We start from the raw sequence: 16,097 nt of genomic DNA, 5'->3' as shown, positions 1-16,097 counted from the left end.
AAAATACGTTTTTGCCACATTTACAAAAAAACGAGTCTATTTCGTTTAATAATTAAAATTTGGGGCCATAATTCTATTTTACTTTAAGAAATCAGCACGTACTCGTTATTTTATTAAAAAAAAGGTGTTTTAAGTAGTTTTTTATTGACTCGGAGTATCAAGATTAACTTAAAAGTCCCACAATGACGATGATGGTGAAAAACCGTCGCCGCAGTATTGATATTCATCAGCGTTGTCGTCAATAGGCGGCGGACTTATCGGCGGTGAAGGAGGAAACAGTTGATCACCACCATACGACAAGATACGACTCACCGGGGAGTATAACCTAGAATCGGACATCCACTGATTATCAGTATCCATGCTCAAAAACGGCAACCACCCCATTTCATGATTCTCCTCCGCCTGTAACGGGCCCGCTCCCGACGAAGACGACGTACACTGTTCTTTCCTGACGTAATTGTCATTACTCGAATCATTATTGTCATTATTATTATCAGCTCCGTCTTGGTCGTCGACCTGGTTAGCCAACCTAGCAGCCACCGCTCGAATTTCCGGCTGGGTAAGTGACCTTCCTCCCACGATCTCCGGTGGGTTTTTAGGGAAATTAAAGTTAGCTTCAGGTCCACGTAAACAATAAAGAGCCACATCAAACGCCTTGGCTGCTTTCTCCGCCGAGTCATAAGACCCTAACCAAATACGTTCACGGCTGTTGGGTAATCGGATCTCCGATACCCATTTCCCCCATTTCCGTTTTCTTACACCCTTGTACTTGGAACTACTACCGCTGTTGGAGACATGTTCTACAGGTGATGTTGGCTTCATCATTATATCGCAAAACAAAAGAAGTTACTGATTTGTGTTAATGGGAAGTCCCACTGAGTTAGCTTTTATTGAAATGCCCACTGAATCAGATTCAGGCATTAAAAATTGCGGCTCTTTGAGAGTAAATATACATACATATAAGCTACAGTGGACGGTGGTGATGTGCCGTGCTTACTTCGTAGAAGGATCAAACTTGTTTAAGGAAACACGGTAGGACGCGTCACCTCCCAATACCAATATCAAATAAATTAGTTACTCCAATAAAATTAGAGAAATTTAACTTTTATCAATTTTGGAAGTCAACAAATGTTGTCTATTAAATCTACATAATTTTATTTTGTATAATAATAAATTTAATTTTTAATATTTGTATATTTGGTCAATTTGGTTCTGGTTTAATTAATACTATGTGATCGAGGAAAAAGGGAGAAGGGCTGACCCCAAAATTGAAAAATTATTAACTTAGATTTGATCTCTCAAGTATTTGATATGACAATATTTAAGATAAATTTTATTAACTAAGTCGTTTAGTGTTCAAATATTTTCAAAGCATTTCAAAGATTTGCAAAGCACTCAAAAGCTGTTCTTAAATGTGTTTTTTAACTTATCTTAATGTCTTTTTAGTCCATGCCAAAGTGTTTTTAAATGTGTTTTAACTTATCGGACCCCAGCCTCTTTGCTTCATTACCTAAGGTTTTAACGGTCATATTTCTAAGGCGGGGTATCGACACCTAAAAGCTACGTACTGGAACATAGGCCTCTGCAACTACATTTAACGACTCTGAATCTTTCCTAATGGCTATAAACATTCACAAACTCATTCAGTGATATAAATACAATTCAAAGACACGCCAAGAGACAAGAGAAAAACATCCAAGTATAAAAATCAAGAGAAAAGCCTCCAATTCTTCATTTTCTCTTGTACATATCTCTAAGGTGCTTATTGTTAGATATTTTTACCATTCTCACTTTAATTCTTTGAGAGAGAGCCAACACTTGTAAAAACGCGTACCTTTGAGAGGTCTTCATTGTTTACATCTTTCCTCTTTATTGTAAAAAGTTACTTAAGGTTTTTGAGGTATAAAACCTTAAGTGAATAGCAAAGAGTTTGTAGTTGAGCCACAAAAGCTAGAAGGTTTTAGTTAAGTTATAAGAACTAGGGGAAGTGTTCTATCTTAGTCTTATAAAAAGATAGGAATTGTAAATGTTATTCAAACTTGTCCTCAAAAGGTATTAATTCAGTAGAGTGAATTGGAATATCTTTAGTGTGAAAGCTAACGGAGGTAGACAATTTGAGTCAAACCACTATAAATCATTTATGCAAGCTTTTCTCCTTTATTTTATTTTAGAAAAGTTTGTAGAGATTTTAAAATACCAATTCAACCCATCTTGGTATTAAGCATCCGTAACAAATTATAATTTGTCCTTACTAAATCGATATTAAGATCGAAGGTCAAATGGTTTGATTTTCCATATGACATTTGAACAAAGCTCGAACAAGTAACTTAAAATGACTTGAGTCTGAACTAATTAAATCTCGAATGTTTCGAATTTAAATTAACACGACTTGAAAAGATTCAAGCTTCAAACCCTAAAAACCTTGAAGATTAATGACCCGCATTTAACCATAATCTAATTTGATTTTATTATAAAAAGAAGTTAATAACTTGAACTGAAATTAATCCGAACTTGAGCAGGAAACCCAAAATGACTTAAAACGTCAACAGATCAAAACTCAAAATAATTCGAGTTCAAAATAACCCAACTCGAAAAAGTTTAAACTTCAAATCTGAAATGACTCTAAGATTTTCAAGTTATAAATATGAATATAACAGATTGTTTCATTATTTCTATGTTAAAAAATTTAAAAGTTATCAATGATGCTTTGCTTCTCCCTATATTTATAATTCATCTTTTAGCTTTTCAATAAATTATATTTTTCACATGTCTAATTAATAAATTCCATATTGTTTTGATAAAAACTTAAATTATGTATTGTGTCTTAATTATATCCATATAATTATATTTATATGTAATTATAAAATTTGAAATTATTAATTAAGTTAAATAATTTAATTTAAATGCATATAGGCCAAATGAATTGTAATATAAGACCTTCCAATAAGTAAAAATAATTTTTTAATGTATTTTAAACCTGAAAATTTTTATATTTTGGTCCATTTAAAAATAAATATTTTAACACAATATTTTTAGCTTTGGTCTTTAAAATTTTTTGTTTTACTCTTGACTGAAACACATTAAAATTTTGACTGATTAGTGCCAATACAATACCAACTACTATGGTAGAGATCTGACTCTTGAATCGCAAGAAATGTGTCAAAAGTGTATACACAATGGTAATACGTTCAATAAGTTAGATCAATTGAGTCGTGAAAAATATATCAAGTGTGTACATAAAATAATAACACGTTGATTAGATGGAAGCATAAATCAGGTGTGGTATAATCAGGGCGGTACCGCGTTTGAAAATTTAGACCAGTAATCTCTAGGACAGGGTAGTTTCCTTTTCTCGGTTATAAAACATGTCGAATATGGTTTTGTAATTTCGGTGCTTAACCAATCTAAGCTATGTGGGCGGTTCAACATCTTCATTTCCAGCTAAAAATAAAAAATGTCTAGTCCTACTTCTTTTTTTCTTCTTAATATGTACACTAAAGTAAAGGTTTTATCGTGAAAAACATGCAACAATCCTACGTAACGTAGTTAGATTTTTGACGAAGTGACGTATTTATTGATGATACATTAGTGACGAATTTAAAAATACGATTTAGGGGGTAAATTTATATTAGTATTGTCAGAGGTGAAGTTAGAAAAAAATTTTAGGGTTGAAATTAAATTGTATATTTTTATGATAGTAAAATACAATTTTACAATTTTAATGGCTTATATCTTTATTAGTTTTAGATGATTAAATTAAATTTTTATCATTTTGGGGCCAAAGTGCAATTTTATCATTACTAATTTAAAATTTTATAAATTATAAAGGACCTAAATAAAAAACAATTTCATTTTAAAGGGAATCGGGCCCCTACCTGGATCTGCCCCTGGATATATCAACAACTTTTATATTAAAAATGGGTTAATATGTATAGTTTATTTTCTAATTTTGTCCGAAAGTTCATCGTTAGCATCTAATTTTTTTTTGTATCGAGTTGGTACCTGGATTTGTATTCCAACACATACATTGCCTCAATTTGCTAACAAAATTAATTTTTTAAGGATTAATATGTAATATGCCTCTCCTGAACTTATCCAAAAGTATCCCGTTGGTATCTGAACTTTGTTTTTCACCTAGTTGGAACCTTAATTTGTATTCTGTCACATACCAACTTCAATTTGTTAACAACGTTACTTTTTTTAAGGTTAACAAGTAGTTTTCCCCCTAACTTGTCCAAAAGCGGCTAGTTGGTACTTGTCCAAAAAATTATATTTTTAAAATTAATTTATATTAACTTTTAATTTTTAAAATTTATGTCCGTCACGTGTCATATTGAGAGGCTACTACGTGTTGCTATAGGATTTGCCATCAGTGCCACATCAACATAAACTAACAGTGTTAGTACTTTAGAGGTACCAATCCAGAGCGGTGGAATACAAGTTTATGGATCAACTAGACATTTTTGACAAATACATATGTCATTGTTAGATGAGACATTGTCTATACTGGTGGTCCCAAAGGCTATCCATCCCTTTGTCCGCCTTGCAGTTTTGTATGTCAATACTCAAGATTGGAGTAACACACATGTCGAGGGTTGAAAAGAGTTGAAAACGACCTTATAGCTTGGGCTGTTGTTTTGGAAAAAAATCCTCTGCCCCTTCACCTTTGTTCCCACCAATGATCTTTTTAACACGTCTCTAAGTTAACCTTCGTAGTGAAAAGTTTTGATGCGTTAACTTGTGAGAAGAAGAATGAAAAATGATAAACAGGTTGAAGGAAAAAAAAATTGTTTCTTCATCCGAGTATATTGGGTAATCTGGAACTTGCAAACGCTTCCCCCATGCTATTATAACTGCATGTTTCTACTGCTTATCGAGTTGCTTATAGGGTTTTTTAGAACCCACTCCAAATTCGGAGCACAACCCATGCCCATATAAAGTGAATCTCAAGAGATGGGTCTGGTCGAGTTTATAAAGTGAATCTCAAAATAGGACAAACCATGGCTGTTAAACGCGTGACGAAAGTGGTTTTTAGATATAATTCAACATGGCAATATCATTAAAAATGTTGATGTTTTGCGGTGGAGATGAGTTTAGGTTTCTAGTTTATGAATACATGGAAAACAATAGCTTACAATGGTAATCGCCGCCGCTTAGGGGTTGGCTTATTTGCACCACGATTGTCAACTATCTATCATGTACCGGGATGTGAAGAGTAACAATATATGCTGTGATCTGCTGTATTAACACAACATCCTCGTACTGATGTCTCAGTTAAAGAGAAATCTGATAGAGGTTATGCAGAAAAAAATTCATTACCACTGGCTTTCTCCTTAGTGACCAGCGCATTTGTACTAACACTATTATTCTTAAGATATGAATAGAGCTCAACTTCTCGCACAAGCCCTTTGTTCTCTCCAGAGAACTTAACATATCTTCACTCAAACCAGAGTCACTAGCAAAATCTAGTCGAGGCTGGTATTCATGAATTCCGTTATAAAGTTTACATGCTACAAGCTCATCCTTGCAAAGAAGAACGGTCGTAAAGTTCAAAAGACAGACACTCTTAGCACATCTATAGGAATTTGCAAATCTAGTCATCAGCTTCTCACCTATACCCCCGAATGAACAACAGCAACCGATGGCATTTCCACAAAATCTTTACGAGCAAAAGAGGCTAACGTTGCAGATTGAGGTTGGGGCGCTAGTGGCGGAGCCATGTTTCGCGTTGCCGGAGTCCGTAGCTATATTGCACCAGACAGTTTACGATTTTTTGTTCGTTTTATTGTTGGTTGGCTCTCGTTTGTAATCTAGATTTCACGGATGCTTATTCCCTGTGTTTTTAACCGACAAGATTGGCAAGGCTGTGTAAGGGTTAATTTGTTGGCCTTGCAGCCTGTGCATGTCAATATTGGGTTGACTCGTATGTTAGGGGGTTGAAAAGGAGTTGAAAATTACCTTCAGCTGTTTTACTGTCAGTCGGCTCTTGTTGGTAGCCTAAACTGCATGGATGCTTCATCCCTTTTGTCCTTAATCAATAGGCCTGGCAGGGTTCTGTAAGGGCTAATTTGTAGACCTTGCAGTTTGTGCACGTTGGTATTGGGCAAACACAGATGTTGGGAAACTGAAAAGGAGTTGAAAACTACCTTATCTTAGGCTATTTAATTATCAGTTGATCGCTATTCGTATTCTGGACTTCATGGACCATGCATGTGATCTTTTGGTATTTTAGTTGTTTGAATTAGATCTGCTGGATTCAAAATTGGTCGGGATATCAATTTAAAAGATAGCTATTAGATCGGTTGACTCAAAAATTGATATGAACCGATTAAATCAAGTTAAAAACTAGTTGAACTATAATTTTTTAAAATGATTTTGATAATTTATTTAATTGAATTAGTAAATCGATAACTTGACTAATCTAACCACTAGTCCGATTCTCAACACCTTAAAACTATATAATAATATTGAAGTATTTAGATAGAGAATTCTAACATTGTTAATAATTTTAAGAATTCAGATCAATATTTTTATCGGAATAAAATATCTAGACTAAATAATGACATTATAAGAGTTGAGGTACCAAATTATTTCAAAATTGAAGTATAAAGATTAAATCTTAAATTTAAGTGAAGTATAGAGATAAAAACTAAAAATTAAATATTCTTATATAATCTAAAAAATTGAGGGATTAGAATTGAGATTTAACCCTTATATTATTATGTTAAAAAGAAATGTACAGTGTGATTCAATTTTATTTTTCTCTTATCTATTTTTCTCCCGGTTTCACCCGCCAACCCGCTGACATGGCGGGTAAGTGGATCGAATTCGGGTACGATCCGCGAATATAAGAACCCGATCGACGAATCATTTCCGGATAAAATAAAAATAAAAAAAAAGACCAAAAATCAATAAAAGCACCTAAAAAGAATTCAGCATCTTTATCTGTTTTTTGCCGCCGGAGTGAGAAAAAAGGAGATCGGAAATGTCATCGGAGCCTCCACCTTTTCAGGAAGCACCTCGCTGCGACGTCTGCAAATGCAGCTTCAACACTTTCAGGCGCCGGGTATTTGCTTTTTACTTCTTCTTTTTTTGTAATTTTCATTTTTATACGAATTAAATTCCCGATCATTTTCATTTGGTGTGATGAAATTAATGAAATATATCGCCTGATGAAGGAAAGAATACCGATTAGGTTTATTTTTTAGTTATAGATCGGTAACTGCTTAAATCATATTGGACTGTGCTCCTTTGCTTTGATCTTAGCTGTTTGACTTATCTATTGACGCAAAAGATGAGGTTTCTGATTCGTTTAATTGCGGATTCGGAGTTATTTTGAATCTAATTTAGTATTTTTATGGTTTAATTTTTTGATGCGGTGAATTGGTGCTTTGGAAGTTATTGATGACTCAATTTGTGGCAAAGCTTACCGCTTATATTAATTTGAAAGATTGAATCGGGTGTATGACTGATGTTGTGAGTATTTAAGTTCGGATACGTGACTGACCTAGTGGTGGCCTTCAAGTTTGAGTCCTATTGTATGCATGTTATCAATGGGATAATTGGTTCTGGTTTGTGGAAGCTGTTATGCAAACGCCTTGCAACTAATGATCTACTAAAGTGGTGTGATAATAATTCCTAACTGCTACTGAACTCTATAAATCTCTTATAATATCAATTATAATCAAAGTGATGTTAGTATTCTATTCTTTATGGAATAGTGTTGTAAAGGTCATGCTATTATTGCTTGGTTTCAAGGAAATGTGAATGTGCATACTTTTGTGTCAATTTTTCTTCGAAGTATGCATCTATTCCGTGTTAGATTGATTGCCTTATGGAAAATGCATGAAACCATCTTCATTTTGCAGCACCATTGCCGATGTTGTGGAAGGACATTATGCCATGAACATTCATCTGATCAAATGGTTTGAGCTCCCAGCCCCTCAGTTTTTGTATTTGGGCTAACTATGCATTTCTCAAGTTGTAAAAGTCAGTTTTAACTAAGCAATCTTTTATATTTTTTTCATGTGTGCATATTCAGCCTTTACCGCAATTTGGCATACTTTCGTCTGTTCGAGTTTGTGCAGATTGTTTCAATAACTCTTCAGGGTAAATGCCTCTTGATTGATTACCCATTTACATATTTAAATATCATTGTTAGAAAGAGAAGGGAGAAGGGCTATAGCTTGGATATGTATTGGATTCTTGGTGTTGGTGGATACTCCTGCTTCACTTTGGTGTTTTTTTTTCTTATTTATTTGAGTATTATTTTAAGAGATAGTTTAATTGATATTTGTTTTGTTTCTATACATTAATTTTCTCATGAATTTATTTGGGTGCAGATCTGCAAAAGCCGATCCTCAGCCTCCTTTAGGCGGAGTTGGTTCTGCTACTGATGAAGTCGCTAGATTAAACATTAACGCAGATGTGGGTGCACAAACTGAAGCAACTGCAAAGCAACAGCCTGTTGTAAGCATTCCAGAATGCAAGTGTGGAATGCCTTTGTGTATTTGTGAAAGTCCAGCACCGAAAACAGATGCAGTTCCACTTACGGTATAAATTCTTCTGTAGTTTTAGCAGCACCTCATATGCTGATCCAAACTTCTTATGGACCCATATCTGTTCTTGAGGCAGATGAAAAACCCTCCATCCTCAGTGGCTTCGTCAAATCCAAAACCAAAAAAGACTGACACTGTTCCCAAGAGTAGAGGCTCCACTTCAAACTGTAAATCTAGGTATGCCATTTGTTAATTTTTGTGTGCAATATTTGTTCTTCACTCGTTCCAAACATAATGTTTGGTTTCAAATGGTTTACTTTGTGTGGAATTTAAACATGGAAATTTCGACTATTTCTGGTCCATTCTAGTAGCCTGTTTTGAAACATGAAGCTGGATGGTAGTAAAATAATGGCCTTCTGGTTTGAGGTATAAAACACTGAAATCAGTTTACCTTCTCTCTTCATCTTGCTTTCTTGTTTGTACTCAACTTTCTGATAGAAGTTACTAGAATGGATTTTAATATAGCGGGGGATATTTGTGAGAAAGACCTACACTCTTTAAACTTTTCCTGCCATTTTGATTTTTAGGTCTCTAGCCTCTTTTGGTGGCAAATTTTTCTTTCTATTTTAGCCACTCTTTTAGGTATTTAGATATGGTTAACATTTTTGCAGTTCGGTTTTCAATCCTGGTCTGGTGACCAATGGTACTGCTGCAGATAAATCTCAGACGGATTATGATGTCAATGGAGAGGTAGAAGCAGACCACTTTGTTGAAGTGTTTGAATATAGCTGTGAGACATTCAACTTTTCATGGTGTTTTTCTTCTTTTGAATTATGTTCCTCTGCATTTACTATACTCAGGGTTTAAGAGAAGCTATAAAGAATGGTGATACAGCTGCAGTCAAAAGGCTTCTAAGTGAGGTATGTGATGATTTTATTCCAAAGTTCAGTTCGAATGAATTTTTGAGTATGATTACATGTTCAGGGTGTAGATGCAAATTACCGTGACAAGCAAGGATTATCTGTACTGCATCTGGTAGTGTTCTCTCTTTCTCTCTCTGATGTTTATATTTTGGTGCACGTGAGTGCAATTTGTTTATACATGTTTGTGAAGGCTGGCCGATTGGATGCATAATTTTAATTTCCATTTCTTTCCAAATTTATAACACTAATGACAGTATTAACTTGTAGGCGGCATTATTCAATCGAACCGATATAGTGTTTGCCCTCATGGATCATGGAGCAAGCATGGACTACAAGAATGCACAAGGTAATTGATTGGCTTTCCTGATTTTAAAAATGTCTATCTACCAATCGAAGTTTCTCATTATTAGGTGTGTAATCGAGCCGAGCACAAATACTGGCAAGCTTGAGCTCGATTAAAAACTTGGGGCTCGATACTCAATTCGAGCTCAATCGAATATCATTTTTTAAGCTCAAGCTTGGCTCAAGATATTATCAAGCTACATGAGCTCGATTAAGCTTGTTTATTGATTCTTCTACTCTGAAGTTGGAACCCGAGCTTGTTTAAGTCAAGGTCAAGCTTGAGCTTTAGCTAGAATGAAGTGCCTTTTGCATATAAAATTTTATGTTAGTTTGAAGTTAAAAAATTATTGGTTTTTTAACACGTGACATAATGATAGAAATAAAAAAAAATTCAATAACTAAATCCAAATATTTTTAAATATAAATTCAAATTCTTCGTTAAAGTATTTAAATACAACAATATTAGTCCATCAAATTATTAACTTAAAATTAAAATCATGTATATAGTTTCTAGTCCACACACAAAAATATGACATGCTACTCAATACATATAAGAATGAATATCTGTCTATATTTTCTCCATAAAGCCTAAAAAATAAAAACCTTTTGCACCCTTGAGATATTGTAAGGCACTCTAAAGATTCAAATTTACTAAAAAATGATAGATTAAAACAAAGAACACAAAGATCATCAAAAATGTATTTACACTAGCATTATTTTATGGCAAAAAATCTATTTGTTCACTAACTTTGGGTTGGGTAGAGTAGAGTCATTTCAAATTCAAAGACAATAAATTGAATACTGAGATTACTATCTATCCTTTTAAGGAGTAAAGATAAATACTGTCATAATTTTGCTGTGTGTTACACGTACTCACAACTGTACAACAATTTTAATTTACGTCCGCAATCCTACCCGAACCCAAAGCTTAGTTGTATATAATTGGTGAAAACAGATTAACATTATGTATGTGTATACCTTATTGACCTGCACTATGGCACTTAGCAAACAAATTATATATAATGCCTCTGAATATTCTTGTCTAATTAGAATTGCAATAAGTAATTTAAAGTATTATTTAACTCAGGTCATACTAGAAAAGAAGTTGAAAGCAACAAAACTGCACTTGATGGAACAATTAAACTAAGCAGAAAATTTGGTTTCTCAAATCACAGAAAATTTGATCTTTAACAACTTATTGCAAAAATCAACAAAATATGTAATCTTCAATGTCTTACTTGAAGAACCAACAAAAAGAAACCTTACATATCTGATTGATATCTTACTACTTCAAATGAGTTCTATTTTTATTTTTATTTTTCTTATGGAACACCACTTGAAATAAAGCTTAAATGGAGATTCCAGCTTGAGGCATTGAGTTTCTTTTATGTTGAACAATATTATTAGCAATATGGAACTCCATCGTTACATTCCTCACTCGAGAAATGAAGAGGCGCTTACTTTGATTCACTTAAACCAAACAATCAACTTGAACAATGAAAACCTGAACCTGATAAATTCACTACTTTTCTCGACATTCACTTAACAACAACGATCACAAACCTTCAACTTTTCACATAATAACATGCAAATTCAGAAAACCAACTTCAAAAACTACCAAAATTAAGAACCGAGGAAATCTAGAAAAAGAAGAAAGAAAAAAAAATGGAAGGCAGATTACATTACTTACAATGAACAACCACGAGTAAAATGTAATTTAGTAATATAAAATACTTAAAATATATAAAAATAAAAAGCTTGATTTGGCTCATGAGCCATTCGAATCAGGTATTAAGTTGTTGAGTTTGGCTTGATCAATAGCTTGAGGCTGAGTTCGGCTCGTGAACACAAGTGTCTCATTTGCACTCCTACTAATTATAGAGTTTTAAGGTTACTGAAAGTCGAAAATGTGGTTAGAAACTCTCCTTCAGTCCTAGAGAAAAATTAACTGTTAGAAAAATAGAAGAGGAAAAGACGAAGAACTCTCACCTTCCATTTGAAAGAACTATGATACTCGTGGCATAGCTTTGTTTTTCTTTGATAGTTTTTCAAGTACAATTAAAAGCATGTGTCCGAAGAACCATAAGTATTAAACTATTACAATACAAATTGTTTGAGGAATCACAAACTAGAATTAAACCATTATAACACAACAGGAATAAGAACTAGTACAATCTAAAAACTAAGTCAACAAATTAGACTAAAACCCACACATGACAACAGTGCATGGTGAGACTCAGAGACCCACACATATAATTGCTCATGGTCAGTCTCCAACCCGAGTACTTAGGACCAGGCCCTCTGCCTTTGCCAACTTGGCATAGCTTTGTTGAATGATGTGGGTTTGTAGAAATCAATAATTGAGAACTCTCTCCATCCTTTTTCTTGTTGCTGGTTTTTGTCGGTTAGCATGTCTGGTTATGATTTGTATCAATCTATTTCTCATGATTCTGCTTATAACTCATTTGAACCAACATCAATACTAGGAGAAACACCAATGGATTGTGCACCAGTCACTTTGCAATACAAGATGCGAACGAAGCTGAAAGAGGGCCGAGCAGCGTGAAATCAACTAGACAAGAGAATCCGAAACCGATTTCATACGTCGACAACCGACATGCTCGATCTCAAGTTGTCAGCTTTAACTAGAAATTATTTTATATAATGCTTGATCCTGTCAGCTTAGTGCTGGTACTGTTTTGTATTATAGCTGGTAGACAAACCGTCAAACAGACTTCAGGACATAGAGTCTCAATCAAAATGTTTTTTTTTTTCCCTTTATTTTTTTATCAACAATAAGAATGCTGTTGTGATGCAATAAAAGTTGCTATTAAAACACTAAGCTTGTTAATTATGTTACTGTTTAGGTGACATCTAACATGCGAGAGGATAAAAGTATCATGGAGATATTTGTATGAGGAGTTAAATTACATTTTGCCTCATTTATTCAAAAAATAGGTAAATTTAATCTTTAGACATTAGATTAAAGAGCAAATTAGTTGTTCATGTTAAAATTTTCATCAATTTCTATTATTAAAATTGGTATGGTTTACGAATAATCAAGCAGTTATATATGGCTTGTAGTAGAAATAAATGAAAATTTTAACAGGATTTGTTTGTTCTTTTACATAATGTTCAAGGACTAATTAATTTATTCTTTTAATAGAAGGATAAAATGCAATTTAATTTCAGGTACAATCACTACTACAGTCTTTTTACCCATGAGCCACTTGAGTCAGATTGATGAGCTATGTCATCTTGGTAAATTTTGGATTTTAAGTTGTTCTAATTTGATCTGTGCTTAAAAATAAAAAGTCATTAACTTGAATTTGATAAAAAGACTTAAATTAAAAATAACTCGATTTAATTGATTCAAACAAGTAACAAAAAAAAAACGACACAATTCAAAAAACTTAATTAGCATATTCAAATGATGCAAATCTAAACAACATGAACCCATAATTGATTCAAAACTCAAAATGATCCATGTACAAAATAACTAACAAACCTTAACGATCCTAAGCCTAAACATAAATTGATTTTAACACCTATAACAACGTAAACTCAAAATAATTTAAATTCACAATAATTTTGAAAAATTAAACTTGAATTAATTACACACAAATTAATCCAATTCAAAACCAAATCAACTTGTGTAATATATATTTAAATGAGGTAAAAAGTAGCAAGTTGATTGGGTGTACAAATGCAAGTAAACTATGAGCTGATAACAACGAGCAATATGGTTGTGGCTTGTAGGGATAAAGACGGACCAATATTCTACATGTTTAGCACTTTAATCCTATATATATTCGAAATTATCTTTGGAATTTGCCGAAAGTTATATTACAGCATCTTAAAGGGGAAAAAAGGGCACAAATGTTAATGTTAAAAGCTTTTTTTTTCTTTTTAAATTCATTTTTAGCTTAAAATGGTCAAAATTGGTTGAAGAATGGATAAGGGTGGAATTCTCTTTCATTTTTAGTTGCTTTTTAACATTAAATTCATGCATGCGGCTACTTGATAAGCTCACCTCTTTTTTCAATTAAATTTGCACGTTTAAAATTTTGTATAACAACGGATAAGGGCAATTCTTTTAAGAAATATTTAAAGTATAAATTAATATATAATTAAATTATTTTTTTACCCTTAAACGAATATAAAAAATATGTTAAATCTCCTTAAAAATAATACAATCATAAATTAATAAATGATAAAATTATATTTTCATCGCTAAAAACTTAAACTTTAATTTTGACCCTCCTAATTTTTTTTTTGTGGGTTCACCCTATAGTATCAGATTTTGTTAGATAAGATTAACTGCATCAAATATTTTTAAAATATGTGTATATATATATATATCATATTTGACTGAGATTGTGAAAATTAATAGTAAAAGTACTATTGAGGCTCTGCTACTAAAAATTAAATTGCATTTTGTCCCATTTACTTAAAAAAATTAGTAAATTAATTATTGCACTTTAGTTCAAAGAACAAATTGGTCATTTCTATTAAAATTTTCGTCCATTTTTACTAGCGTGGCTGACAGAATAACCAGATAGTGATACAAGGCATGCCACATGTACATCATGCTAACATACAGGGACTAGTTTTTATCGGTGGGAATGGATGCCATTTTAAATAAACGAACCAACTTGCTCTCTGATCTAACGTAAATGGCTAATTTATTTATTTCTTACGTAAACAAAATAAAATACAATTTAACTTTTAATACAAAAATTTGCACAATACTTTCATTTGAAAAAGGCAAAGCAACCTTTTTGATTTTGCAAACACATAATGATTTGCCCTTCAATTTATATTCCACCTAACCTTGCTTTCAAATACAGCATGAATCAGCCAGCAAGCAGCAAAGCACATGCATGAAAAGTGCCTTCCATCCTACAGCATGGCCCCGTTTTCTAATCACTGTGTATACTCAGGGTTTTCAAATCGATTCCGTTAATTTATACCAATTTTCGAATCAATGAATTTAATGACTTTTAATAATTTGTTATTTAATTGATTTTCTCGATTCGATTTCATTCAAACAATCATATCTGAACTATAAATATATAATTTTCAATTACATAAAATTTAAAATAAAATATAAATATCTATTCTAAAACATTTTTATACAATTTTTTAATAAAATCTAATAAAAATAAAATGATTAGGATGGTAATTTAAATGGGGATAATCAGCACCGTCCATATCAACAGTTATTTTATAGTGTGACCTAATCATATCATCCTTTTTTTATTCCAAATAAAAAGCTGCCCACTATGCTCCTATCTTCGGGTCCCCTCCATCTCTCTCTCTCTCTATATTATGGGAGTCTTATATTCTCCACTAAATCAAACCCCCCATTTTCATTTCTTGCTAATCAATACTCCATTTCCCTTTTTGTTTTTATTTTCAATGTGTTTCTTTGTAGATGATCCAGGGCTAATTTTAAGCCATTTCCTTTACAAAACAGCTGTTTTTTTAGCAGTTTTAAGATGGGTTTTGTCTTGGCTTCTTAATCTTAGATTCAAAGACATAAACTCTTTCTTCTTCACTCCTAAATTTTCATCAAATTCTCATCAAATTTCTTCAGACATGATCAGAGACAACTTGGTTTTAACAACCTATGGGGATGCTAAACAAAGGATGCCTTGGGTTTCTGACACGTGTGCTGTTTGCTTGTGTGAGCTCAAAGAAGGTGATGATGTAAGGGAATTGAGGAACTGTTGCCACGTATTCCATCAAGATTGCATTGATAGATGGGCAGGCTATGATCATGATCATGATCATGATGATGGAGATGATAATCATAAGACTTGTCCAGTTTGTAGGGCACCTTTGCTTACTTGTTCTCAAAGCTTTGGTTGGCCTAATAATGAACCAAGTTGGGCGGTTGATAGGTTACTTTACCTATTTGGTGATGATCTTCTTCCTTAGAAGTTAGAACCACATATATTTAATTATCTACTTTTTTTTTAATATTTAATTTTATAGATTGTCAACAAATTAGGTAAACTAGATTGTATTAGATTTTAAATGATTTTTTATTTTATTTTTAATGGACTCACTAATAATGATGTATGTATTTATACCCAATATATATATTTTTTTAATTTCATATATTAATTATTGAATTGTGATGGAGATAGAGTTTGGAGCAATGTTTATTATATATTTTTGCAGGGTATGGTGAAAAAGGGTTAATTTTGTTCTAAACTCCAAAGCTTGACCCTTGAGTGTTATGTCTAAAAATCAAATTACAATTATATTTTTTTATTTCTTTTCTTTTTTTTCATAAATTGTTTATTTCCTTTGGATTGTAAATAAA

General features: G+C 32.6%; 3 protein-coding genes across 3 annotated transcripts; 2 read left to right on the top strand and 1 right to left on the bottom strand.

The window, feature by feature from the left end:
- Window positions 1-66: 66 nt before the first annotated feature.
- On the bottom strand, window positions 67-905 carry LOC105793755 (ethylene-responsive transcription factor ERF017). The gene has a single exon (XM_012622598.2). The coding sequence runs from the start codon at window positions 823-825 to the stop codon at window positions 169-171; it is 657 nt and encodes a 218-aa protein (XP_012478052.1). The 5' UTR covers window positions 826-905; the 3' UTR covers window positions 67-168.
- Window positions 906-6,877: 5,972 nt separating this feature from the next.
- LOC105792951 (uncharacterized) lies at window positions 6,878-12,601 on the top strand. The gene is made up of 10 exons (XM_012621829.2): window positions 6,878-7,066; window positions 7,869-7,925; window positions 8,042-8,109; window positions 8,343-8,553; window positions 8,635-8,735; window positions 9,170-9,248; window positions 9,359-9,418; window positions 9,483-9,533; window positions 9,689-9,767; window positions 12,250-12,601. The coding sequence occupies exons 1-10, from the start codon at window positions 6,986-6,988 to the stop codon at window positions 12,327-12,329; spliced, it is 867 nt and encodes a 288-aa protein (XP_012477283.1). The 5' UTR covers window positions 6,878-6,985; the 3' UTR covers window positions 12,330-12,601.
- Window positions 12,602-15,060: 2,459 nt separating this feature from the next.
- Window positions 15,061-15,885, top strand: LOC105792952 (RING-H2 finger protein ATL8). The gene has a single exon (XM_012621830.2). It carries the CDS (start codon window positions 15,095-15,097, stop codon window positions 15,704-15,706), a length of 612 nt encoding a protein of 203 aa, XP_012477284.1. The 5' UTR covers window positions 15,061-15,094; the 3' UTR covers window positions 15,707-15,885.
- The last annotated feature ends 212 nt before the right edge of the window (window positions 15,886-16,097 follow it).

This window comes from Gossypium raimondii, chromosome 8 (assembly GCF_025698545.1).
Source record: "Gossypium raimondii isolate GPD5lz chromosome 8, ASM2569854v1, whole genome shotgun sequence".
In the NCBI taxonomy this organism is placed as follows: Eukaryota; Viridiplantae; Streptophyta; class Magnoliopsida; order Malvales; family Malvaceae; genus Gossypium; species Gossypium raimondii.
Note: the sequence above shows the minus strand (reverse complement) of the source record. Positions and strands in the feature narration are given on the sequence as shown.

Bases quoted from the DNA above. Each gene is read 5' to 3' on its own strand.
- LOC105793755 (XM_012622598.2), bottom strand. From the start codon at position 825: ATGATGAAGCCAACATCACCTGTAGAACATGTCTCCAACAGCGGTAGT.
- LOC105792952 (XM_012621830.2), top strand. From the start codon at position 15,095: ATGGGAGTCTTATATTCTCCACTAAATCAAACCCCCCATTTTCATTTC.
- LOC105792951 (XM_012621829.2), top strand. From the start codon at position 6,986: ATGTCATCGGAGCCTCCACCTTTTCAGGAAGCACCTCGCTGCGACGTC. The intron at 7,926-8,041 runs GTTTGAGCTCCC...GTGCATATTCAG, and splicing joins AACATTCATCTGATCAAATG to CCTTTACCGCAATTTGGCAT. The intron at 9,249-9,358 runs GTAGAAGCAGAC...TACTATACTCAG, and splicing joins ATTATGATGTCAATGGAGAG to GGTTTAAGAGAAGCTATAAA.